The sequence below is a fragment of the Ascaphus truei genome, chromosome 14 (genome assembly GCF_040206685.1).
Source record: "Ascaphus truei isolate aAscTru1 chromosome 14, aAscTru1.hap1, whole genome shotgun sequence".
NCBI classification, from domain to species: domain Eukaryota; kingdom Metazoa; phylum Chordata; class Amphibia; order Anura; family Ascaphidae; genus Ascaphus; species Ascaphus truei.
The window spans coordinates 30,064,791-30,092,124 of NC_134496.1; the positions used below are offsets into that span (position 1 = coordinate 30,064,791).

General features: G+C 42.6%; 1 protein-coding gene across 1 annotated transcript; it reads right to left on the reverse strand.

Annotated features, from left to right (window-relative positions):
- Positions 1 to 1,021: 1,021 nt before the first annotated feature.
- Positions 1,022 to 26,683, reverse strand: LOC142465389 (alpha-1,4-N-acetylglucosaminyltransferase-like). Its single transcript, XM_075569356.1, has 3 exons — positions 26,601 to 26,683; positions 10,279 to 10,712; positions 1,022 to 3,360 (listed from the first exon to the last, which is right to left on the reverse strand). Exons 2-3 carry the CDS (start codon positions 10,687 to 10,689, stop codon positions 2,758 to 2,760), a joined length of 1,014 nt encoding a protein of 337 aa, XP_075425471.1. The 5' UTR covers positions 10,690 to 10,712; positions 26,601 to 26,683; the 3' UTR covers positions 1,022 to 2,757.
- Positions 26,684 to 27,334: the final 651 nt, after the last annotated feature.

Below are 27,334 nucleotides of genomic sequence, written 5' to 3' on the forward strand. Positions count from 1 at the left end.
CAACCATTTAAATAACTTGTGACTTTATGAATAGAGACATTTTAAGTTGGCAATGCTACCTAAAGTTATGTCCCGGCTTGCTGTTCTCTGTGCCACGGATGAACATGCTGAAATCCGACGCGTCCCCTAAAACAGTACATTTTGGGGACTGGGAGAATTAAAGCAGGACCTCCGCAGCGTTAACCCAAACGGGCCAGCAAGTCCTGCCCCTTAATTATGTAGATGCCAGAATATGGGTTTCTATGTCATGAGGGGGAACACTAGAGGACCATATTCATTCATCTACGTCATCAAAAAGGTTGGACAGGATATTTAAATGTCCTATCCAATCCCCTTGATAACCGAATATGGTCCTTCAGCATTCCCCCCTAAAGACGTAGAGTAGGTGCCGATATTTGGTTAGCTACATCATCAAGAGGCAGGACAGACTGGACTAAATTACTTACCCCCCTTAATTACCGTAATAGCTAAGAGGTTAAACCCTCTGATCCCCCACCCCAGGAGGCCTAACCACCCTCTCTGGAAAGTATCTCTTTCACCCACCCCAACCCCCCAACCAACATACCCCCCCCCCCTACACTAATGCCCAATATCCCTATTAGCCAAATGTGGCCAATTGTGATTTGGGGAATTAAACAAAATGGGTGGGTGAAGGGGATATTTGCCCCAGGGTGGGTGGTTAGACCCACCTGAGAAGTGGCAGTAGGGGTTAACCTCTTCATTACCTTAGCGATTAACCACTAGTTAGCCACAATGCTGTGTGTGTGTGTGTGTGTGTGTGTGTATGGTATATGTATTTTGTTATATATACATATACATATACAGTCAAATCTGTGTTATCTGGCATTACTCATACAGCCTAATACAAATCTTCAATGTAGTAATCAGAATCCATCCTGAACCTGTCCGGCAACACCGCGTATTTCCAAGAACCTGTATACTATTTTATACTTTAACCATTATACTGTATTGTAATTCTTTGAAAATTTGTACAACAAGAATAAACAAGTATGACTCTCAGTTAACTAGAATTTTTGTTTATTCAGCACCACTCATACCGGATAACATAGATTTTACTGTAGATAGATCTGTATCAACAAATATATAGATAGACCGATAGATATGTACAAATATGTACATATTAATATCTGAAAGAGTAACAGTGACTGCAACATTTATTATAGTTATGGTATACAACTATATGGTATATATACTCAAGAATACACAGGTACATTTCTACAATTATGAGTGTTTTCTAAACATCACATGCCCTTTTTAGAGAAGCTTTAAACTCTTTCAAACAAAGGCTATATCAAAGTTTCCTTACATGGAGATGAAGGCTTTATACGTGGCATGCCTATTTAAAATGGATCGTGATAGAAAGAGCAGACAATGCTTATTAAAACCACATTTACACATGTGAAATATATGACCTTTCATTTCTAAGCCATAAAACCCCTGTAGTAAAGCATTTCCAAGGAGATAAACACATACAATAACTATCACTCTGACTTCAGAGAGCTACTCAAGTATATACATATATATAAAAAATACAAACTAGAAAACATACAATAAAAATATTATTCTATCGTTAATAAATGTATCAGCTACACAAGTGCAACAAAAATACTATAGCTGCAGGACTGAATATCAAATAACATATTAAAAGCTATAGTAAATGTGCACTAAAAACTATCAATATGAAACAAAAATCAATAGAACATTATTAGTTTATTACCCGAAAAAACAGAAAAATGAAAAACATCATAGTAAAGTACTTACAGTATGAGACCTAACATTTTTCTTTTGCATGTATAGGGACTGACCTAGTGGTCATTTGTGAACCTATGTCAATTCTAAGAGACCTTCAAGGCACACAATCTCAGAGCCATAGCAAAACAAATATTGATATTATTAAACAAAAATATTTTTCTTAAATTTCATATTTTAGGAGCTTATTCTGTATCTGCTGAAGCGACTGATAGTGTCAAAATTCCCCATTAACTTCAATAGTTAACTTGGGCGGAAAAATGTCTGAAAAAGCTGCTTTGTAGGATCTAGATTGAGCACCTAAGGCTCAGTTTCAGCAAACAGAATAAAACAATGTAATGCCATACACCAAACACCAATTATTGTTGTCGTTACAGTTTATTACATAATCTTCACCCTATTTAATCAATAATGGGGAGACAGCGTAGAGAACTCCACATAATTGTCTCAAGCTCCGATGTTGTTGGCTTCGTTATTTAGAATTGTATACAATTAACATGGTCTCATGGATGAGGGATGTGTAAATTGTGCCCATCAGTTAGAGAAGACCAGAAGAGTCCAGAAAAAAGTTGATTGGGACTAATGATGGGTATTTAGCATATCCCATTGAGTAGTGGAGTTACCTGCTCTGTCTTTATATACTCTAAAACCACTGGCTGAGGGTTATTATGTATATGCACCCAGATAAGTACAGTACAATAAAATGTGGATTTGTAAGAGCTGATCCACTACTTTCACCAATGAAGGGGAAATTAGCAATTCTGTGGCTGGTATTGATGGAATAATACTACTTCCCTGGGCCTTGCAAGCCTTGAGGTAGAATTATCGTTCATAGCGAAGCCACACAAATTGTGTAAATAATTGTACCAGATTGGAAACAAGACCCTTCTCCATTCAAGGTCTCCATAATGTGGGGATCCGCCTTCTTATGAGTTGGATGGTTAAATCCTTTGTAAACAACAAAAAGGAAGAAACCCCCATTAATTCCTAGTAAATATCTAAGGGGGGGGTTCCCTCATGCCTCAAAACAGCTCTGTAGGTGGTGGGGCAATGCTGTTGGTAGAGATGATCCACCAAAGTGTTACTCCCAGGAACCACAGTCTTACGTTGATCACTATTCATGTAGTTCCAGAGATGCAAAGCATATGAGTTGTTGAAAGTTGGCAACTTCTTCCAAACCTGGTAGTACATCTTCCAAGATGGGTATGAAATAGGGTAGAAACGTTGAGGGTTTAAAAAGGAGATGTTTCCACACAAAAAATCATCTTCACTTTTAAATTCAGACAGGACACAAAGCTGATTCAGAACTCGTGTGAAGAGGCTTGGTCCTTGGTGTCCCCACGCTGCTCCATCATAGTTCTTAACAAAGTTCTCCATACTGTTCCAGGCAAAACTGTGTCTGGGAGATAGTCCAAAAATACCATTGCTAGAATACTGAGAGGACTGGGCTGCCAGAAAGTTCTCATTTGGAATGGGTCGAATTGAGATGATGTCAGTGTCCATATAAACACCACCATGTTTCCAAATGAGAGCCAACCTGCAGCCATCTGAGCTGACATGGATCCAGTAAGATTCCGATTTAGGATTAACCTACAGTAAAATATGATAAAAACACAATCAGTAGTGTAAGCAATAAAGTACCTCACTAATACATTAGAAGTTCTCTGGTTTACTGGCCTTAGATGTTTGGATGACAACTGTAGTGTTATGTAGTTTACAATGCAAAGCAATTATCAGTTCACATTGTACTGAAACCTTGATAAAGTATGTATTTCTATCTTTATTTATATAGTGCCATTCAGGTACTGTACATAGCACTGTACAATGCAGGTGACATAATATTATAACACAATGGGAATAAGCGCTTTAGACATAAAAGCTTACAATCTACTATAAGTGGTAAGTGGGGAGAACTTCCAGAGACAGGAGGGTGTTCTGTTAAGTGCATCTGCAAGGTGCCAAGGTCAGTATAGAATCAGCCAGCAGAGCTACCCATATGCTGCATTAAAGAGTGTGTTTAAAGAAAGGTCCTTTAAGGTTGACAGAGAGGATGCCAGTAGGATATTGATGGGAAGGGAATTTCGGGCGGGGGTGGCGGGGGAGGGAGTGAGAAAGTTTTTAGGTGGGAGAGGGCTTTGGATACAAAAGGGATAGCTAGAAGACATCCTTGAGCAATTCTAATTGGGTAAAATACAAGTCCTATTTTTATTCTTCTATTAATCCAGAGGAAGCAAACAAAAAACCCAAGTGAAACATTTACCAATTACAGTATGTCTCATAAATGGGAAAAATAAACTTCCCTCCTGATTCCAGTAATGGCAATCAGATTTCCTCTGGGATGAAAACCATTCCTATGTTTAAATTATTCGACATATGCCTGCATATCTTTCCTTTCTAAAAAGACATCTAACTTTCTCCTAAAGATATCTACTATATCTGCTTTATAGTCTCTATGAGTAGTACATTTTATACTGTCACTGCCTTTATTGTAATTTCTATGGAGTTCAAAAAAACAATTCTTCCGCTACACTGCTGTATTCTCAGCAGCTCAAGATCATCAGCATATAATGAAGGTCCTTGGCTTTCAGTACATCTCTGGACTATTCAGGTGCCCACAAACCCAAATTGAAAGACTTTGATTCCAGACAAAATAACAGCATTATAAGGGGAAGTATTGTCCAAAATGTCAATTGACCTATGTTAATAACCATTAACGTTGGAGCACATGTTTCCTGAACACTGAATAGACAAGAATGACAATTCTGGGGAAGAAGAGAAGGATAGAAGATTACCTTTCATTGGTAAATCTTAATCGGACCACAACAGGTAGTGCATGAGAATGGAGGACCGTGTCCATCACCATATGGGTTGGAGATGGGAACACACAAGGTGCAAATAACATAGTTACATGGTAGATGAGGTTGAATACGACATTTGGCCATTAAGATCAACAAATGTAAATTTAGTTGACTGAGATACTCATTTTGTATTTGTTTGAGAGAGGAAAACAAAACCCCTAAGTGAAATATTAACCAAATATGTCTTATAATGGGGAAAAAAATAATTCTTCCTGACTTCTGTATTGGTAATCAGATGTATCCCAGGATTTAAACCCATCCTACATTTAACTTTCTTGGCATATCTCTGTATACATTTCCTCCTTAAATATATCTAACCTTTTCTTAAACATATTGTATGTACTGTATCTGCTATCACATTCTACATGAGGTAAATTATACATTAATACTGCCCTTACGGTAAAGAACAATTTCCTTTGTTGCTGATGAAATCTCTTTTTTTCTAATCTCAATACCTGTAGATTATCCTGTGTCCCTTGTTCTGTACGTGGGATGAAAAGTTGTCTTGAAAGTTTCTTGTATTAACATTGAATATATTAGGAAATATTAATCATAACCCCCCTTAGGCCGCGCTTATAGTCCTTGCTACGGCAACGCAACGCTGACGTCACGCTGCGGTCACTGAAAAATCAAATGTAATTGACTTCCAGCGATCTTGATCAAGCCGTTGCTCCTTCGCCGTCGCGTAGCTCCTACTATAAGCGCATGCGACAGATTCAATACATTTGTTTTGACGTGACGTGACGTTGCATCGCCATCGCTGGGACTATAAGCGCGACCTTAGAGACCTCTTTTTTAATGGAAACAATCTTAACATGGATAGCCTTTCCTCATAAATTAGATATTTTATCCCCTTTCATTTTTGGGGGGCTCTTCTCTGCACTATTTCCAGTTTCATAAGGTCTTTTAAATGGCAAGGTGCCTTCAAACATACATTTTGCGGTTGAGAACTATTGGAATGCTTCCTTATTCTTTGTTTTACTGTATGTACAGTATGTGGGTAATAGGTTGCACATGCTATCAAACCTTAAAGAGCTGCACACAAAAGTTGAAAAAAAAATTATGTTTGTATGGCGTACTGTGCTACCTATATGACATTTTTCAGCTCTGTTGCTTCACTGTGATCTGATTTTTGTTGATCACTTTTCTCTTTTAGGTAGGATTGTGTGTAAATAAAAAGAGGAACTTGAAATATATTTATAGACTCATATTGATAGAAAGCTATTGTCCTGGAAGACTAGGACAATGTACAATGGGATCACAAACGCCAGACAGAATGAAGGAGTTAAATAAAGCAAGTTTATTTTGACAAGGAGTCAGCAGGCACAACACGATACAAGATTACAGCTACTCTCACCAAAACAGGGGTTTTACTTGGGGGAATCCTAGCTAAGTAGGTGCTGGGCATCACTTCAATAGGCTTACACAGGTAAGATTTCATTCTCTGCAGGTTTCTGGTCCCCAAAAAGTTGGTCTCCACGAGAATACTAGGTTAGTAGGAATTTAAACCAGGGTAATGTAGTTGATGTGGTCTACGTAGATTTTGTAAAGGCTTTTGATACGGTTCCACACAAGAGGTTAGTGCACAAAATAAAGCAAATTGGAATCTGTAACAATATTTGCATCTGGATTGAAAACTGGTTGAAGGATAGACACCAGAGGGTTGCCATAAATTGAACTTTTTCAGGTTTGGCTAAAGTTGTGAGTGGAGTACCTCAGGGATCGGTACTGGGACTCCTGCTTTTAAACATATTTGTTACTAACCTTTAGGTTGGCATAGAGAGCAAAGTCTCCATCTTTGCCGATGACACTAATTTGTGTAAGCTAGTATAATCAAAGCAGGATGTCATTTCTCTGCAGAAACACTTGGATGTACTGGAAACTTGGCCAGGTAAATGGAAGATGCAGGGCTGCCGACAGGGGGGGGGGATAGAAGGTACAGGTGTCCCAGGTGTCTTAGGGGGCCTCTGAATAAGGAAGTGTTTGTTAATTAAGTTATTTTTTTTTTTTACCCTTTTCTCAACCTGCTCTTATCAGAGATCCAAGAAAGATAACGAGAGGGAGGGGGAGGAGAAAGGGCCATTGCCCGTGCAAGCTCTTGTTGAATACATAGTGACATCGGACAAAAGGGAGCAACCAGATGAAATCAAACCCTTCCCAAGTCTCACCTCACCAAGTTTACCAACTAACTAAAACAAATCCTTTATAAATACTCATATGTGTCAGATTTGGGTAAAAAATGCCTCAATACCCCAGATCTGACCCTTTAAACATGTCACTGCCATTAGTACACTTGGATCCTTAGTAGGACTAACACCTTAAGCATGCAAATGTCATTAATGCACTGGTTATAGGAGGTACTACACTTTAATGAAGAAGTGAGCAAGGACTGATCTAGAGAGAAAAGGAAATGATTCAGGTGACATAGCGTGTGATATATTGTAAGGGGTAGGTTTGTGAAATTGTGAGGCAGGAACAGCTACACGTAGATTACTAAAGTCAGGACTATTTTCCATATAATCGAGAAAGCATTAAATGGCTTGATGCTCCTCCTTTATCGCAACACTGGTACACAATGCCAAGTAGAACAGCATGTTGAAACACAATGTTGTGTGTATTTCTATGTTGCATTCCTTTGTTATCCTATATGCAAATACTGTATCATTGGGGCTGTGTTTTATTGATCCACAAAAATATGTTAAATTCTGTATGGAGAGGAAGATATACACAATTAGCACCACACAACCCCTAATATACAAATGTCTGTATGCACATGATCCAGGTTGTGTGTCTATGCTTGGTGACAGATAAATATTTACCTAATTTTACTCTAATTGTATTAGTTCATGAACTGTACTGTGCAATTGCTGTATTTCAGTTCCTTGCCATTTCTCAGCCCTAGTATATGTGTGTCAACAGTTTAAAACTCTGTGGTTACAGTTGTTTACTTTTTGAATATTCCGGGATGTTTTGCTTAGAATAAAAGGTTTCTGAATGTTTTACTCAGTTCCACCATGAATAAAAAATAAAAACCATGGCAGTAATGAGTTGAATGGATTCAACATGATCATTAATGTATTTTGTATACCAAAAAAGTATAATTATATTTGTATATTTATAATTATATATATTTTTTTTAATGTTGAGGGCGTCTTATGCCTCTCAACTGCAGTCCCTGGTTTTAATATCCCATACAGTACCTAACGCAGATAAAGCTACACCTGCTTTCATTGGTTCAAGCTTAGAGCCAGCCCTTTAGCTACAGTACAGTAATTAGAGCAGTTGGGGAAACAATGGCCCTAGGTAGGTCTGCTAAATATATTTATCATCACTCATGTTATACTGTATATGTTTATATACTTAACTGTGGATAATTACAAATTATATAAAGGATCTATAGGTGTCACGATAGAAATTTCTCACGTGTGTCCATAGCCCACTGATAAAGGAACTACAAGGTTTCCTATTTACTAGAGATGGACATTTGTTTTTGCGGTTTGGGATCCACCACGGATGGGCCCGTTCCTTTTTTCCGCAAATCAGTCTAAAAGAGGCCAATCCGCATTGAACAATCTGAAAACTGTTGCTGGCTTGTTAAAGATCTGCTCTCAGGGGAGAGAAAGAGAGGGAGAGATGGAGAGAGGGGGAGAGTGACAGAGGGGGAGAGTGACAAAGAGGGGGAGAGGAGAGGGTGGGAGGGTAAGGGAGGGGGTGGGAGGCGGGAGTGGATTTGGGGAGGGGGATAGGGTGGGATAGGGGGATGGAGGATGGGATAGGGGGATGGAGGGGATATAGGGGGAGGATGGGGGGTGAGATAGGGAGGTGGTATAGGGAGTGGAGGTGGGAGTGGGTGATGGAGGGGATAGGGGATAAGCGGGAGGAGCTTGAATAGGGATAGAGAGAGGGGTAGAGGGGTGGAGGGGATAGGGGGGATGGATTGGAAGAAGGATATAGAGGGAGAGAAAAAGAGAGATAATTATTTATGGGTTTTTTTTGTTTAATTTTTAATGGCCATGGGCATGGAATCGTTTGGTGTCTATTTTAATGGTTAAGCAACTGCATTTTTGCAGCGGGTGCCCCGGGGAGGAGAAAGAGGACGGCATTCACAGAGGCAGAGTTAAGTAACACTTTTATTATTTTAGGGTGTTGATTGCTTTCAATGGGCAAAAGTCCTTTTAGGCACATTTGCCTAATGTTACTTATCATGAGAGGCTCAAGAGGATGCCAGAAAGGGAGCTAGAGACTGCTAGAAAGAGACAGCAGTGGGGATGTGGACCCCTGATTGAGACACTAAGGATGGTTCATCATATCAGTGTGGATGCTGTATCTGTGTGAGCACGGGGGCTGCCCTGTGAACCAACCCACTTTCCCTCATTTTAAGAAGGGAGGGGTAATGATAATATCAAGAGAAACTAAGTATTTTAATCAATCTGGAACACAAGGAGCTGAAGTTGGTTACAAATTGACTTAAAAACACCAATTTATGGGTTTTATAGGACTGACGGTATTTAGAGATAAGGACATCTGCTTTTGCAAGTGGGAGGATTTAAATATGGCTTCACTAGAATAAACAGGACCTTTTTACATTTACATTGAAAGGCATTATTTGGGGGATTTTGCAGAGTATCAGGGGACATGGCTAAGAAGTATTCCAAAAGCAGTACATGTATTAAATATGAAGATATCGTGGGACTGACACCTATTCTCAAGAATATGCAACAGTTGTAATGAAATTAATCAAGTTATGCCAAATACTTCATGTTAAGGAGGTGCCAATGACAGATACCTACTGTATTTCTCATGCAAAAATAGACATTAGGTTGCCACAGATGCAACAGTAAAGATAACGTGTGTCTAAGTACTGTATTATATAAACACAGTTATAAAGCCTTTTATATATTTAGGCAAAATCTAAAAGGGGAAAAAAAGGTATTTTTCTTTTACGTCGTAAAACTGTCATTAACCGATTGATGAAAGGGGTGGGCTTATGTTCTTCTCAATTAAGGGAATTAAGAATATAAAGCCCTACTTTTTAATTACTGTATGAGGGAGTATGTCCAAGGGAGTATCTGACGTCAAAAAGATATGTTATGTCTCATACTTTCAAATCAAGACCTTTGGGAGAAAGGAATCTTACACATGTTTAGTGGTAACATATACTGAAGAAATTCTTTGTTTATCTTTTTTATTTGATGAAATTGTCCTCATTTATAAGAACTGTATGTTCTTGTGATAATCCTTTTCTGTAACCAAAGCACTGTATATTTTTTATATTAACACACATTCCCAGCTAGCTCAAACTCCCACACCCACCACATCATGAATATATATTTATGTCAACAAGAGAGCTACTGAGCGTGGCAATTGTATATAACAAGAGACAAGGGTGCCCAATGCTACATTCCATTGACAAAACATATATGGTAAAAAGTATAAAGTAAAATACTTCAATAATAATAATAAGTACTTGGTTATTTAGTTAACCCTTTTTCCAAAGCGTCATAAGCCTGCATACCAACGCCAAGGTATAACCAAATTAATCACTCAATGTTGACACTTTTATGGTTTGGAAATTTCTGCCATGTTAGGGCATATGCTCAAATGTCTCAATCCCCTCTATGTGCAAGTACTAAAGTCCAAACTACCTTACCTTCATGTACCAGGAGAGAAGAGGTGTATCCTTAAACACCTCCTCCATTCTCAGAGGGAAGAAATAGACATTATCGAAAGATGAGAGTGTTTGGAAACTCTTGCGTGTTCTGCTCATATCTTCTTCCGAGGTTATGTTGGTCAAACCTTTCATGAAAAAAACCACAGGCCTATCATGGTACACACGAGCTGCTGACTCAATAGCACATAATACCAAGGAAGAGGGCTCCATTCTGTCAGTGGTCTCCAGAAACATGATGCCATTTCCCTGTTTCAGAACATCTTCTGGACTAATGGCCTTGAATCTGAAAGGCATGCAGAAATAGCAGCTCTGCTTGTAGGTGAATCTATAGAAGAAGCCAAAGGCTGTCATCAGCATTAAGAAAGTAAATATCCTCAGGGCTTTTTGCATGGTTGCGAAATCTGGTGATCAATCTACATGAGAAAACAATGAGAAATGTATATGCAATTAAGTCTTCTGATGAACATATATACAGTGAGGTCAAAGCAATTTCAGAGCAAAACTAGTGCACAGTGAGGCATTTTCAACATATGTCAATGTAACAAAGTACTTTTCTCTCATTGTGCTTGTGTGTGCATTAGCTTATCTTTGAGGGAGTGTCAATAAGAGGAGATATGGAGGAGTTAAAGGACATACATAATACATGGGCATCACCATGCATAATTCCTCACTCCCCCTTTCTTCTGCTCAGAAAAAATCCACCATCTACGAAGAAGCTTAGATTTTTCCGATAAATAGTCTACTACAAATGTAAGAAACATTTTCAAGCAGAGATTTGGAATTTAACATAATTCACCATAATCTATGCATTGCTCCTCCCATTGAAATTTTCCATATCAAAATCTGACACCCATGGGGAACAGGAGGTGCATTGTATCTAAGAGACGCAGAATGAAAATGCCTGTTGGGGAAGTTATCTATTGTAGCTTTTCAGCAGCTACACACAGGGCCGCAGACAGATTTCTTGGAGCCCAGGACTAGAGCATTGCCTGCCCCCCGTCCCCCCTTGTCGACATCGGCACTGCCACCACCCCCCACACCCCCTCTGTGTTGGCGGCCTTGCGAGCCCTCCCCTTTCACAGCTGTATTTCTCTCCCCCCTCTGTCTTACTCTTCCCTCCTCTTTCTCACTCACTTTCCACTCCCTCTCTTACATCCCCTCTCCTCTCTCCCCTCCCTCTGCTATCAATTAATTATCCCCCTTTCCTCACACTCATTTCCCTCTCCTCCCCTGACCACACACTCCCTTCAATATTCATACAAATCCCCTTCCCACACTGCCCACACAACCCCCCATAATGCCCCCTCAATACAAAACTACCCCCCCAAATACACCACTACACCCCCCAGATACAGACACCACTACCCCCCCAAGATACAGACACACTACACAAACCCCTACATGCACACACTACAGATAACTCCCTTACTAGATACAAACACCACTACTATACTCCCAGATACATATACCACCACCCCAAAATACTTACCACCCCCCATATCCACAAATACATTTACCCCCACCCCTCCAAATACACATTCCCGGCGTGGGACGAGGCAGCAGCTGGGGACAGCCAGGAGCTGGGGCTAGTGGCAGCAACCAACGGCACGGCCACTGAATGCAGCAGTTGGGCGAGGCCAACTTCCAGCACCGCCACTCGGCCCGTGACACTTGTGCCGGCTCTCCCCCCCTGACTGCTGCCCTGGCCACACGAATAACCCACCTTTTTGGTGAAGAATTACAGTACTTCCTCACATTGACCATGAGTCTTGCAACCTCCAGCTTCAGACCATGACCGCTTGTTATAGCACTTCTCTTTCTCTGAAATATGCTTTCCTCCTCTTGCAACTTGTTGAAACCCTTGAAAGTTTCAGTCACTTCTCTCCTCCAAGCTGTATGTCATGGAACAAGAATCACATCTCTGATTCACCCCCCTCTTTCCTTGCCGTTTCGCCCTGTCAGTTTCTTATTTTCAGCTGCATGGAGCTTGCATACACACACTGTGCCTGTGTGATATGTTACAATGTTGCATTTCGTGCTTCTAGACATGTAATCAGTGAGTTGCTACTGCAGCTTCTGAGATCCTTCTCAGAGTGGGCCAGTCTGATCTCTCCCCCTCTGCCCTGCTCACAGATGGTCTGTCCCTAGACTATCTTGTTACCCAGTGTACACTGGCACTTCCTTTCACGTTCAACACCGGCTGAGTGAGTACCTCTCTGTTACCCTCCTATGGCAAGGCCATTTCTTTCTACCTGCTTCTAACTACAAATCACTACAACACACCATCCACAAGTGCCTGTATTTACTGCTGCTTTTCCAATAAAGTGAAGGAAATATTATAGGACTTGGAGTGATTTGGAAAGGGGGTTGAGTTAATGCTATCGGGGGCTATTCACACATCAAAACGTGACCCTAGCTTCAGAATAGTAGAACGAAGACCGTGTGCTTTGAGGACACACACAGAGGAGCTGCTACCCACAGCCTTTATGCTAAAGAAACAAGCAAGCAGCTTACACAGCAAATAAACATCAGTCTCTCACCACCACAGAACAAGCATACTGCTCCACATTGCTACACAGAGCCACCAGCCTCTATACAGCAAACAACTACTACTTTATGCAAAGACAAGCGAGCAGCTTTACATTGCTAATAAGAGCACAGACCTTCTACAGCAAAAGCCTGCACACAGCCAGCAAACAACCTTGCACACAGGGCAGCAGCTTTGCAGACAGACAGTGCAGTTTACACAAAACTTGATTTCCTTTCTCTGTCTGAGTTCACCCTCTGCACAGCTCCATAGTGAGGGATTACAATCTCACCTTACCCTGCGCACTTCCCCACGGCTAGCGCCACCAAGGGCCACACCACCGGACACCTGCCAGGACACGGGTCAGAGCCACTGGACACCTGTGACTACAGCTACCCCAGCGCTGAATACTGCAGGACAACGCTCGGCATCATCTGAGACAGTCGCCCATCGCTGACACAGGTAACAGACCGCACGCCACACGCACTGGCTAAAGGCCTACGCACACCTACAGCATGGCAGAACTCAGAGCCTCACCAGATATCACGCAGGAGAGTGATCACTCTGACACAGAGACCGCTGCGCAACTGCAACAGGCGCAGGCAGACGCAAGGCCTAAACGGACAGTCACACTGACACAAAAGGCCTGCGAAAAATATGAGACTGACATTGAAGCGCACGGCGCTAAATTAGAGTTGGCCTGGGACACCACCACACTTGGGATACGCAATGTCGCCGGCGCTGGCAATTCTGTAAAACAGCTCGAGCAGGCAAAACTCAATTAAAGATAGACCACTCATGCTACCAAGGGCTGTCAGAGGCATACGTCACTTACTTGACCAGGGCTAACACCGGCGAACATTCTTGAAAGGGAGAAATGTTGCAAGAAAGGGACTTACAGCACAATATTGACTTGACACGTGACAGCCGTGTGCGAACCGCCATCGCAGACGCCCAAAGCGAGAGAAAAGAGCTCCTCCTGGAGACCGCATCGCAGAGCTCAAGCACATCCAGACACTCATCAAGGTCAGCGAGATCAGCGCATCTAACGCATCCAGCGCAAGCACAAACGCTACCAAGGCGAGAGCCGCTGCAGAGGCTGCACGTGCCAGGGCCGAATATAGTTGGAGAGAGGCAGCCGTAAGAGCAGGAAGAGCGCGCATAGAAGAGGAGGAGCAGACAGCCGCCGCTAATGCCGCCGCCGCTACCGCCACTGCTGCCGCCGCTACCGCCACCAATGCCGCCGCCACTGCCGCAGCCACTACTCGTAAGAAAGCCGAATTTGATGCGGAACTAGAGGCACTTAATCAAGAGAAGGAAGCCGCCGCCGCCATAGCCCAAGCTGAAGTCCTAGAAGCAGCCGCGCAACAGGACAGCGGGGAGCAATCATACAGACGGATTGCCTCAGAGGATCCAATCCAACGCACTGAAGACTACGTAAGGAGCCTCTTCAGTGTAAACACCAGCGCACCATCTCAACACAGAGGGAGTGACTCCACAGACACCGAAGACTTGCTAGCTCCACGAGGAGAAGATGCTGTTCCTTCAGTGGTACATGCTGCCTGGGATAGCCACAGCCGCAAGAGTGATCCACACGCCAGCGCGCACACGAATGCACCACAACAGGCTCGCAATCCAGGTACACCCATACGGGAGAACACAGCCCCTCACACTGACCAGCAGCCATCACGCGGCCACGCCAAGGAAGAGGCGACCACATGGACCCTCCCAGCAACTACAATACCTCAGAACGGGACCAACACGCCAATGCCTCAGGCCTGACAGACATAGCCAAGTACAGGATCCGGCGTGACCTGGTGCAAACAGGACTCATCAACTTTGACGACCGTCCTGAGAACTACCGCACGTGGAAGTTCACGTTCAAGGACACAATCAACAGCCTGGGCTTCTCAGCAAGGGAAGAGCTCAACCTGCTATTCAAATGGCTGGGAAACAAATCCAGGGAGCACGCGAAGAGACTTCGGACAGCAAACGCGAACCACCCCCAAGTAGGTCTTGACCTAGTGTGGGAAAGGCTAGAAGAGTGCTACGGTAGCCCCGAAGCAGTCGAGGACTCACTCTTCAAAAGAGTCGACGGCTTTCCCAAGATCACAGCTAAAGACTACTCGAAGTTACGAGAGCTCGGGGACCTGCTGCAAGAGCTGGAGTTTGCAAGAAAAGACCATTCCTTAACAGGTCTCAACGTCCTAGATTCAGCTTGTGGAGTGAGACCCATCCTGGAGAAGCTACCCTACAACCTCCAAGAAAGGTGGATTTCAAAAGGCTCCAAATACAAAAGGGAGAAGCAAGTCGCCTTCCCCCCATTCTCATTCTTCTTGAACTTCATCCGCGAAGCGGCAAGGACAAGGAACGATCCCAGTTTCATCTTCGGTGTGCAAACCACACACAGTGTAAGCAGCCTGAGGAATGAGAGACCAGTGGTGAGATACGGTAACACTCAAACACTCATCTCGGCCCACAGGACGGACGTGCCTCCCACGACCTAAACTACTCCCGATCAGTCAGTCACTGGAGACGAGGAACCAAGGGACCCAAACAGGGAATGTCCCATACACAAGAAGCCACACCCACTTAAAAAGTGCTTTGGGTTCAAGATGAAGTCCCTAGAGGAACACAAGAGGTTACTTGGAGAATTCAGAGTTTGCTTCAGGTGCTGCGGTTCCACGACTCACCTAGCCAGAGACTGTAAAGAAGAAATCAAATGTACAGTGTGCAAAAGTGACAAGCACGTGACATCTTTACATCCAGAGGCGCTGACACTCCACCAACTCAACAACCCATCCTCCGTAGCGGAGCATGGCGCGGAGGAAGGAGAGCCAACATCTGTCACATCTCAGCGCACCAAGGTTTGCGGAAAAGAAAGTGACAAAATGTCCTGCTCCAAAATATGCCTTGTCGCAGTGCACCCCCAGGGACAACCTGAGAAGGCTATTCGGATGTATGCAGTCCTCGACGACCAAAGCAACAGATCATTGGCGAAGACGGAGTTCTTCAACTTATTCAACTTACAAGACAATGCCTCCCCCTACACCTTCAGAACCTGTGCAGGGTCAACTGAGACAGCAGGGAGAAGAGCAAGCGGTTACGTCATACGTTCAGTGTATAACAGAGTGAAGATAGCTCTCCCCACACTCATCGAGTGCAACCACATGGCCACAAACAGGGACGAGATTCCCACACCAGACGTGGCACGCCATCACCCGCACCTCAAAAGAATAGCCAACTTCATCCCGCCGGTAGAACAAGGCGCCAAGATCTTGTTGCTGCTCGGTAGAGACATCTTGAGGGTACATAAAGTTCGTAAACAGCATAACGGATCCCCACAACGCGCCATACGCCCAAAGACTTGACCTAGGATGGGTGACAGTGGGCAACGCGTGCACTAACAAAGAGCACGGACAAGACTATGTTGACGCCCGCAGAATGGTGATAACAGAATGTGGACACATCCCTCTCTGAACCATGTCTTGGCCATCTCCAAGTGACAGGAGAGCCAAGTGAAGAGAAGAGACAAGGTCATACCCTTGAGATCGACAAGAACATCCTTACATCAAGGGGATGTGACAATGGCCTAGGATGCTTAGTGGTTCAGACAACCAAGGATGATGAGTCGACTCCACTGAAGGAAGAAAGTAACCTCCCAAAGGTGACCGACAAAGGGATCGTCCAAAAGACAATAAACAAGCGGACGATCCTCCCGCGAGCAATGGCAAGACTAACACGTACAGTTGTTCCTCTCCACAGAGTATCAAGCGACAAAGCAGCCAGCTGTCATGGCTGGCAAACTGCAAAAGATTGCGCCCTGCAGGTGAAGCCACAGTGGCAAAAAGACTGTCCTCTCGCATGTCAAAAAAGAGACAGTCGCAAAGACATTTCACAAAGGGATTTACAAGGACAAAATAGACTGTTCTTCGTCCTGTCCTAGGAGAAAACAACCTCCTGACAGCAGTCAACAAAAAGACACAAAGGCGTATCACCAAAATACGTGGAGAAGTTCTCGTGCAAGAGGAATGCACCGATGACTTAGGGTGCACGGCGTTCCAGACCACAAGGGATGACGACAAGCAAACACCATCGATGGGAGATAGAGAATTCCTGATGTTAACGGTCAAGGAGCTCATCAAAGATGGACCTGGCAGTTGGGTGAACCCACTACCATTCCGTTCACCAAGAAGGCGCCTCCCAAACAATGGAGAACATGCCATCTCTTGCTTCACTTCGCACCTCTGTGACCTACAAAGGGAACCAGAGAGCAAAAACAACTTTGTGACCTTCATCCAGAAGATATTCCTTACCGGCCACGCGAAGCCAGCACCTCTAATAAAGATAGGTGAAGAATGCTGGTACCTCCAATCATCTCTGGTCTACCACACTCAGGAATCCGATCAAACCTGTGCAGTGTTCAGCCCCACTGCTCAGATCCAGAGAGTCTCCCCGAACGACACCCTCTTTACTGGACTAGATTCGACAACTGATCTTCCAGGAGTGTCGATCCGCTCCCGCAAGGAGCCAAAAGCCATCTCCTTCTGCCAAACGCCAGGTGTTAGAGTGACAGGCTGCCACAGCTGGCATACCTACAAGGGGATACACTCTGTAGGTAAAACCACAGAGACAAAAGGACTGTTCTTCCATAAGTTTAAAAAGAAACAGTGCCAGAGACTTTCACAGAGAGACATTGTGGTGAACCCAGCTAACCTGGACCGGTTCATCCATCCAACATCCTTTGCTAAAAGACTTTGCCAAGGGATTTCAATGCCAGTGGTACCGGCCGGTATCGCCTCGTTATGTGGCCATGGACTTTGCATTATTATGTTACGTTTGTTTGCATTGCACATATGTTCCACATGTTCAAGTTATATAGTGGTATCTCCAGATACCAGACCGGGAGTGTCATGGAACAAGAATCACATCTCTGATTTACCCCCCTCTTTCCTTGCAGTTTCTGCCTGTCAGTTTCTTACAGTAGAGGCAACGCTTATTCTAACATTTGCTTTAAACTAGCCGGGTTACATTCAGGGTATGTGCTGGGTATGTTCTGGGCTAGTTTGAGGCACGTTTAAAGCATTTCTGCATTGACTAACGACCCATAGGATTAACACAGCAGGGATCCCTGGCAGTCCAATTCAGTTTGAATGGGACTGCCAGGGACCCCCGCTATTAATCTGATAGGCCATTAATCAATGCAGAAATGCTGGGGCTAGTTTAAGGAAAGTTTAAGGCATGTATTCAGAATGTACCTGGGTGTACCTGGGTCTTTTGGGGAATTGCCACTGGTTTTTGTTAGAATAAGCGTTGCCTCTACTGTATTTTCAGCTGCATGGAGCTTGCATACACACACTGTGCCTGTGTAATATGTTACAATGTTGCATTTCTTGCCTCTAGACACGTAATCAGTGAGTTGCTACTGCAGCTTCTGAGATCCTTCTCAGAATGGGCTAGTCTGCTCTCCCCTTCTGCCCTGCTCACAGATGGTCTGTCCCTAGACTATCTTGTTACCCAGTGTACACTGGCAATTCCTTTCACGTTCAACACCGGCTGAGTGAGTACCTCTCTGTTACCCTCCTATGGCAAGGCCATTTCTTTCTACCTGCTTCTAACTACAAATCACTACAACACACCATCCACAAGTGCCTGTATTTATTGCTTCTTTTCCAATAAAGTGAAGGAAATATTATAGGACTTGGAGTGATTTGGAAAGGGGGCTGAGTTAATGCTATCGGGGGCTATACACACATCAAAACGTGACCCTAGCTTCAGAATACTGTACATGTTGAGGTTGTATACACCCTGTATTTAATGGATGTCGTCCTGGAGAAATAGGGCCACATTCACCTTTAGTCTTCAGCCATAATGTACCTTCCAGCACTGGAAGACACCTTTCCTTAATGTTATGTCAATGGGCTTTAAGGTTTCTTCCAGCTACCGATGGTGTCTTATGGCAGAAGGCCACTTCGTAAATATTGCCCATAGTTTTCAGAATTGAACACAGTACTTTAGGTTCGGGGTTCTAAATTCAAGACCTCAAGACTCCCCGGCAGGCCATTTTTTCACAATATCAATCAGAGGCTCAACCTTTGACTGAGCCACTGGTGGAGCCACCTGTGCTGAAGCAGGCTCATTTACTGAGTCACTGATTGAGCCACCGGTGCCGAAACAGGAATATCATGAACACCTGACATGTTGAGGGGTCTTGACAACTGGAATTGAGAACATCTGGTCTAACCAATGATCTATAAAGTGGTATCACTCTCTCCTGCTAATACAGTAACGCTCCCCATACAACTCACGTCCAGCTTACTTCCCCCATTGCTTTGTTATATTGAGTGCATACTTTTAAATCACTGGAAATAGTGACTCTCAGGTTCTAAGGGCTCCCTAGACAACTTGAAAATTCATAATTCTTGCTAATTTATTTTAACAAGGGGTCTAGTTTGTATTATTATTATTATTATTACAGTATTATAATTATTATTATTATTATTATTATTATTATTACAGTATTATTATTATTATTATTATTACAGTATTATTATTATTATTATTATTATTATTATTATTATTATTACAGTATTATTATTATTATTACAGTATTATTATTATTATTATTATTATTATTATTATTATTATTATTATAGTATTATTATTATTACAGTATTATTATTATTATTATTATTATTCTTTCCATTCATATTTTCTCTTCATCCTTCCCTCTTTGCCTGTTATTCTCTTCTCTCCATTTGTTTTACTGTTGTACCATGCCATAGGAGTCATTTGTTTGGTAAATCTGGTGTTATTTTGTGCACCAGATTTTCAAACATAGAGCAACAGTTCCTAAAAAAAAGGACATTATACCAACATGGGGTTGTAGAGGGAGAAAGGGGGTGGCCCGGGATTAAAGGGGTTACACCCCATTTGGCCATCCCCTGACCTCACCCGGGAGTCAAAGGGTTAACTGGGCTAAGACCCAGAACAGTGATTTAACCCCTGTAATGACATGTACATGTGTATTCCCCTGTTTCCCTGTTCCATTGTAATGTCTGGTTTAATCAGTGTCTGCATCACACACACTAGAATCCATCCTGGAGCACAAGGGTTAATAGTCCTTTAATGATTATAGCTCTTTGTGAAGTTTTCCCGCCTTTTCAGGCACCATTTTGCAGGTCCCCATTGGCCGCCATTAGGGCTCCATGCATTCTAATGGAGAATCTTGTTGTTTTAGTCCTGTTTTCTGTAAAGACCAGCAGGTGGCGTCCGAGAGGGAGAGCGGTGGTTTCCCATTGAAAGTCAATGGGTCCATCGACTTCAATGGAGGTTCCTCGAGGTAACTTTCGAAGAACAAGTTGGCTGCCGTCCAGACCGCAAAGCGGATACATTTTCAATAGGAGAGCTTTGATCACTTACAAGTCAAGGTCAACGTCAAGTGGCGTGGGAATAAATAGTTCTAGGGCCCCTAGGAATAAAATTCTTTTTGCCCCTAGTTCCTAGGCTTCCCCCCACTCGACCACAACCGGGTCCACAAATCCTGGACCCCCGATAAGGGTCGAACCGAGAAGAACGGGTCGTGCCATAGACTTTGACGGCGGCGGCAGAAACGGCTCAGAGAAATGACTAAGTGTGAAATGCTGTATTTTGGTACTCCATATCTCCGGTTCCGGAGGGCCCAGCGGATCAAGGTTTGGGGTGTCTGCAGTCACTGCTCCGGCATCGCTGCAGAACCATCCTTGACCCTCCAGTACTAACCCGACGGAGTATTGACCCCCTTGAAGGTTCGGGACTTTTCCCATAGACTTCAATGGCGGAGAAACCCCATTGACCTCAATGACGGCAATTTACCATTGAAAGTCTATGGCGGAGAAGCCCGTTGTTTTCAATGGGGATTTAGTGAAAAGCTGAGATTTCTTTGTTAGCGGAGATTTTTGTATTAAAATGGAAAATTATTTAATGTGCATTTGTGTATCTCCGGTTCCGTAGGTCGTACAAGTCGCTTTTTGGACCATATGGTGTCCCAGTTCCGGCCATGAGAACTGGGAAGTATGGTTCTGCTGGACCCAACAGAACCGGATATTTTAATACGGTTATGTTTTATGTTTTATACTGTGTCCCAAGGTATGGACAAAGACCCAGAGGAAACCCCTTTGCATACCAGGATAGCAGATGGCCCTAGAGGCGCCCCAATGTCTAGGACTTAAGTATTGTTCAAAGGGTTTTATCACCCTCCCTGTCTATTTGAGGGCGGGGGAGGCTCATAGCAGAGCAGTTTTTAAGTGTCCCATTTATCACCTTCCAACAAAGGTTTTACTGTCAGAGATCCAGATGGGTAGACAGGCTGGCATTCCATTTACAAATGTGGGGCTACAGAAATGAGACCCCAGAGTTCTACTGCGCCTGTGCCAGCTAGCAGGGGGGCCTGTACTAAAATGTGTTCCCCCATCAAAGATTGGCTGGAGATAATTGAAAACCAATCACAGGTACTTAAGGTTAAGGATAGAGGGACAAAAGGTTTATAAACTGCTGTTCCCCAGATATCCTTTGTCTTCGTTTGCTGATATGGATACCTGATATCAGCTGAATGATTACCTGATTGCTGAAGAGAAATGCTACATCAAACTTCTCATTCCCCAACCCCTAAGTAAGTGTACTTCTTGTCTGTTACTGTATTATTCGTGTGTTCACCTATCCTAAGGAATAAAATCACTTTATTATATCTTAAGTCTCGTTCAGTTCAAACCCAGTTATTTTTGTGTAATATTAATAGACCTGTGTAGGCTATCGTCACAGGGGTATCAAGGACTCCCAGCTGCAAATCTGGCACAAAACAACGACACCAGATTTATCAAAGTAAAAAAAAAAGCCATCCCATTGCTCCCATGATGATTCTGGTGCCGTTTTTTTTTTGCATCTGTTGTGCCTTTCTGGAGACTGATACATAGACATAAACATACAACAAGGTACTTTGGGCTTAAATGGAACTTCTGGCATCATTGAGCAATTTGGGAAGCCATTAGTGGAGCACTTAGGGGAGGAAATACAGATGTAGCTTGACCTTATCCCCAGCGCAGCGACCAAAAAAGCAAACGGCCAATGCACTGGGGACAGTGTTTGTCGTGATCACGCTGCAGGGGGTCCATGCTTCTGGATTAGACCCTCCACAGCATGAATCCATCTGGGACCGCGATCATCATGGTCACGACAGTGGCAACACAAACAGTAAGTCTTCCTAGATCTGTATAGGGAGCAGTTATAGGAAGAGTTATAGAGAGTACTTATTGAAGCAGTTAGAGGAGGAGTCATAGAGAACAATTATACTGTAGAAGAAGTTAGGGAGGGGGTATAGGGAGCAGTTAAAGGAGCAATTAGGGGACAAGCTATAGGGAGCGGTTATAGGAGCAGTTAGAAGAGTTAGGCCTAGGACATAGTAAAATCAGTGTCGCTGAGGAGGGCTGAGCCGCGCTGAACAGATGCACAAAGCCCCTGCATCTGTAATCAGCGCGGCTATAGTTTCTCCCTCATCATAGTTTCTCCCTCATCAGCATGCATGCGGAGGCTGAGAAAATATGAAGAGACATGCAGGTTTGAAATTTTGCCGCTTGGGGGAGCGGGTGTGTGTGTGGGTGTGTGTGTGTGTGTGTGTGTGTGTGTGTGTGTGTGTGTGTGTGTGTGTGTGTGTGTGTGTGTGTGTGTGTGTGTGTGTGTGTGTGTGTGTGTGTGTGTGTGTGTGTGTGTGTGTGTGAATATATTTATCAAAGTTGCACAATGTTAATAAATAATTTATTCTCACAACATGTCTTTTTTTTAAAATTTTTAAATATTATATAATATACACACACATATTCACACACACAGGTTCCCCAGTGACACACAAACACACAGACCACTTCAAAGTGACACACACACACACACAAACACGCACTGACAGCTACCAAGTGACACACACACACAGTGATACCCGCCTCCCAAGCGCGCTTGCTGTCTCCTCTGCCAGGACAGCAAAAAGCTCCTGGTAGAGCGAGCGGCAGCAAGCAACAGCGAGCAGCAGCACATAAGTGTTTACTACAGTCGCGGCCGCCTTTAACCTAATGCAGCTTTCTCCGCGGGTTTTTTTTAACGCGGCGGCGCGCGGCTTTTTTTTTGTTTGTTTTCTCGCGCTGCGGGCGCTTTCAATGATAAGCGCCATTAGCGCTTATCTGTTGAAGCGGCCGCCGCACGGGAAACTCCGTTCAAATTGGAGAAAAGACCCGCATTTATCCTGGCAAGGTTTAGAATAAAGCTGGCAGGGACATTATGTCCCAGGCCTGAGAAGAAGAGGTTAGAGGAGCAGTTAGGGGACGAGTTCTAGGGAGCAGTTGTAGTAGCTGTTAGGGAAAAGCTTTAGGGAGTGGTTTATAGAAGTAATAGTGAATGGTCATAGGAACAGTTAAGGAAGGTGGTAAAGGGCGAATTTGTAGGAGCATTTAGGGGAGGAGTTAAAAATAGAGATGGGCGAATGTGTTCAAATTTAAGTCGCAAATTCTTTGCGGTATTTTGAACAAAATTCGACTTGCGTACAAATCTTCGAAAGCGGATTGGACAGAAAAAAATGTGGGTGGATGTTCCTTAGCCTACCCTCGTTTATAGGTTTATACATTCTACGCGAACGTGCAGACATTCGCTCCTTTCGCATTTGAGCACAAATGTTTTAAGGATAGAAAAAGCGCTGAACGTTCAGTTATAGATATCCAGGGTTGCTAACAAATGCCATATTTGCAACAAATTTGAACGCCCATCTCTAGTTATTAGGAGCAGTTATGGAAGAGTTTTAAGGGGTTATAATGAACACTTAGTGGAGGAGTTACAAACAGCAGATAGTGGAGTAGATAAAGGTGGGGCAGACATCCCAGATTTGCAGCAAATGTCCCGTGTCCTGACAATTATTTTGAAATCTTACAGTATAAATGTCCCGGTTTTGGTGGCAGCTGTAAAGGAGGAGGAGCTTCTCTGCTTTGATGAATTTAGAGAGCAACATGCCGCTTCAGATTGCCGATGAGGGCCCCTGTGAGCTTGGTTGCTCCTCCTAGCAGCACCTTCTTTTAGTGCTGGTACCTGTACATCAGATATGTGTGTTTATGTGATGGTCAGTCTTTGTGTACTGTATGTTGTGTGTGAGTCTGGGCTGGTCAGTGGCTCTTTGTCTGGTACGGGACAGTGTGTGTGTTGTACAGGTGTGTCTGTGTGAGTGTTGTGCTGGTTAGTGTCTGTGTTTGTGAGTGTAGTGTAGATCAGTGTCTGTGTGAGTGTTGTGTAGGTCAGTGTGTGTGTGTGTGTGTGTGTGTGTGTGTGTGTGTGTGTGTGTGTGTGTGTGTGTGTGTGTGTGTGTGTGTGTGTGTGTGTGTCTGTGTGTGTCTGTGTCTGTGTGTCTGTGTCTGTGTGTATGTGAGTCTTGTGCAGATCAGTGTAATAATTTGTTAATACTTTATGTCCCGGTTTTTACTTTTTAAAATCTGGACACCTTAGTTAAAGGGGTTGATTATATGAATAAATAGGGAGAGTGGTTACAGAGAGCAGTTATAGTAACAGATAAATGAAACTGTGGCATTCCTGTTGTATTAACCTGATCTTAATTAAGTGCTGGAGACGTTATTCAGCCTATGGATTTCTAAGTTAAATTTCTCAGGTTAATTTTGTTTTGTTTGGATGACATCCATCAACCACCTTTTGTTTTTAAACAGGAACTAGGTTTATACAGTATGTTTGTGCAGTACCATACAGTATATAGCATCAACATTGTATTCAGTATGTTACCCAACTAATAAGAGTACATAAAGTACAAATAAGTGCATCATACAAGAAAAAGAACACTAGGAATAAGGAATCTCTTATAATCTATGGACGCGACATGGTACAGTATGTGATGAATCTGTCTTTCACAGCGTAGGGGAATATTAGTGCCACTCATACTGTATGAATGGAGTTGATCTCTTTGAGTTTTCCCTCTTTGCACAGGGAAGCAGCCTCACTGCATATTGAATGAGACTCTATAGGATATGAATTGGGAGATTTAGATGGGAAGTGGGAAGAAGAATAAATGCAACGGTTTGTAGTTATTGATTGAGATGGTGAATGTTTAAGTACATTTAAAATACATTTAAGTACATCTTCTTAAAGTCCAAATCAAACTAAAGACAGCAATATGTTATAATATGTATACTGTAGGTTAAAATTAGGACATTATATACAAAAAATCAGTCAAGTAGGAACTTGTTTCAAGTTGTTTTAAAGTTTATCCCAGAATCTTCAACAAACATTTAACCTGGAGCCTAATGTGCACGTTACTGCCCTTATGTCTGCTTTATCTCTCCCGTGTCCTTCTCCTATGTGCACACGTGTACTTACCGTATCACAGGAGCAGAGCAAAGAAGAAAATCAGTTGCTGTTCCCTCATACATTATGACAGCTAAAATTTCTATTTACATAATTGAAAGTATTTTTTTAAGGCATCAAACATCTCTTTTTAACTGGTATTAGTTCAATTTGGTCCTGAGTGAGAGTTCACCTTTACAATATTCCATGGACTCAGTGCTGACTGCTGCATTACTGGAACAGTTGAGTAAGAGGGCTCACTTTTACATTAAAGGGGAGGGGAGATGGGGTTTGAAAGACATTAATGGCAAAGGAGATTCAACAGTAGGATTTAGTAAGTGAGAAACAGTTGAGACTAAAGGGGCAGAAAACAGGCACATGTTGTGCTCGTTGTGTTTCTTTGAGCTTTCAAAAAAAATAAATTCATATCCACACTCCCCATCTGGGTTCAGTCTTTGAGTTCATAGCTGGGAACGGGGGCAAAGCTGGTGTGTACAAACAGCACAGAATTTATGAAAGATAAGAAAACTGGATTATATATATTTTTTTAAATAAACCTGGGGTTGTGTTAGCAAATATTTTTTTATTTGTAAATATTGTCCCCATGTTGCATATCAGTTACTTTAATAAGTATCTTCAATGGTATGCACGGGAAAAGATTAAAGAAATGTACAGGTAAATGTGAAGGATTAAACATTGATATTTTCATTATGAGGAATGATAATTGAAATCCTAAAATAAAAATAATAGATTGGGACATTCTTTTGATATTTTTTTCATACCAACACTTATAGATAAAACATCTAAAAAAGCTACATCAAATTGCTTCCTTTAATTCTTTGAAATACAATTATTTCAGAGTATTTTAGAATTTGTACAGAAACCTTCTGGGAGCAATTAAAGAAAAAATAAGTTCAATTCAAATCAATAGGATTATTTCCTGATACATACAGTATGGTGCAGTTAGTTTGCCCCAGAATTGCTCCAGTGTTCCCTTAATACACATGCCCCATATAAGTTTATGTGTGGGTTCCTTTATTAGAAAGCTTTCTGAGCCAGAGTAACCCACTGTACAGTAACTGCAAAATGTTTTGTATGGTGAGAAAGAAAACAGTATTCGGGAAGAAAAGTGGAGAAATAGGTGAAGGAGGGAGGAGTCTACAAATATTAAAAAGTACACACAGATAAGGAAAATAAAGAATAATTTAAAGCAAGAAAACTCTTTAATAACCGGTGAAATGTTACTAGCTTAGTGGAAAGAGCAATTGAGAGGCTTTGAATACTGTAGAAAGGTGACAAGAAAATGAGTGAAAAATAATGAAACAGAAAGATAAATATTATAGTGAGACAAAAGAGGACCAAAATCACTAGAATAATATCTAAACCTTATATGCATAGTAATATTACAACAGCTTACCTTGTAGCAAGAAATATATGTATATCAGGATCACCCACATGCCAGTGAGGCAGTGCAAGAAATGCAGTATCTCCCTTTCCAGGAATGAAATTGTTGTGAATAGTACCTGGCTCTCCTTGCTACAGTACATCCTTAATTTGCCAGTACTTCCTTATCCACCTGTTAAGTTCTGCTGACAATACAGTGGCTGCAGAATAGCGCAGAATATCGCTCCTTTTTCTTGTGTAGGAAACTTCAACTCGCAAATAGTCCTATTTTCCTTTTTCTTGTTGTTAGAAATTAGGTTCCAAAAGTAATTCGAGCAAGAACACACCAATATGCCATTTGTTGTCTCTCCGCTGGTGCCCAGGTCTTGTACCCTCACTACAAATCTAAAAATAGTCTGTTAGCGTAGCACTGAAGCAGGAAATCAAGAGCGCAAATACTCCCAAAATAACATGTGTTTCACTCATTGAGCTTCATCAGTGGCTAAATTCCAATAATTTAACCAATAGTAAAAATTGGTTACATTGGAATTAACCACAGATGAAGCTCAATGAGTGAAACGCGTCTGATGAGTGTGCAAAGCAAATTAGAGACCCCCAAGGTGTATGGTGAACTATTCTGAGGATCCTGGGCCAATTTTATCTGGTTCTTTCTCCATACTACCTGGACTTGGACATCGTTTTTTTGTGGATGACCTCTATTACCATTTGGTCCAGGGTGGTCTAATTGCCTGTACCTACAGCACTTTT

What these genes read in the sequence shown, in the direction of transcription:
- LOC142465389 (XM_075569356.1), bottom strand. Translation starts at nt 10,689, where the DNA reads ATGCAAAAAGCCCTGAGGATATTTACTTTCTTAATGCTGATGACAGCC. An exon ending in TTCTCTCCTGGTACATGAAG is followed by an intron (nt 3,361 to 10,278) that starts GTAAGGTAGTTT and finishes ATTTTACTGTAG; the next exon opens with GTTAATCCTAAATCGGAATC.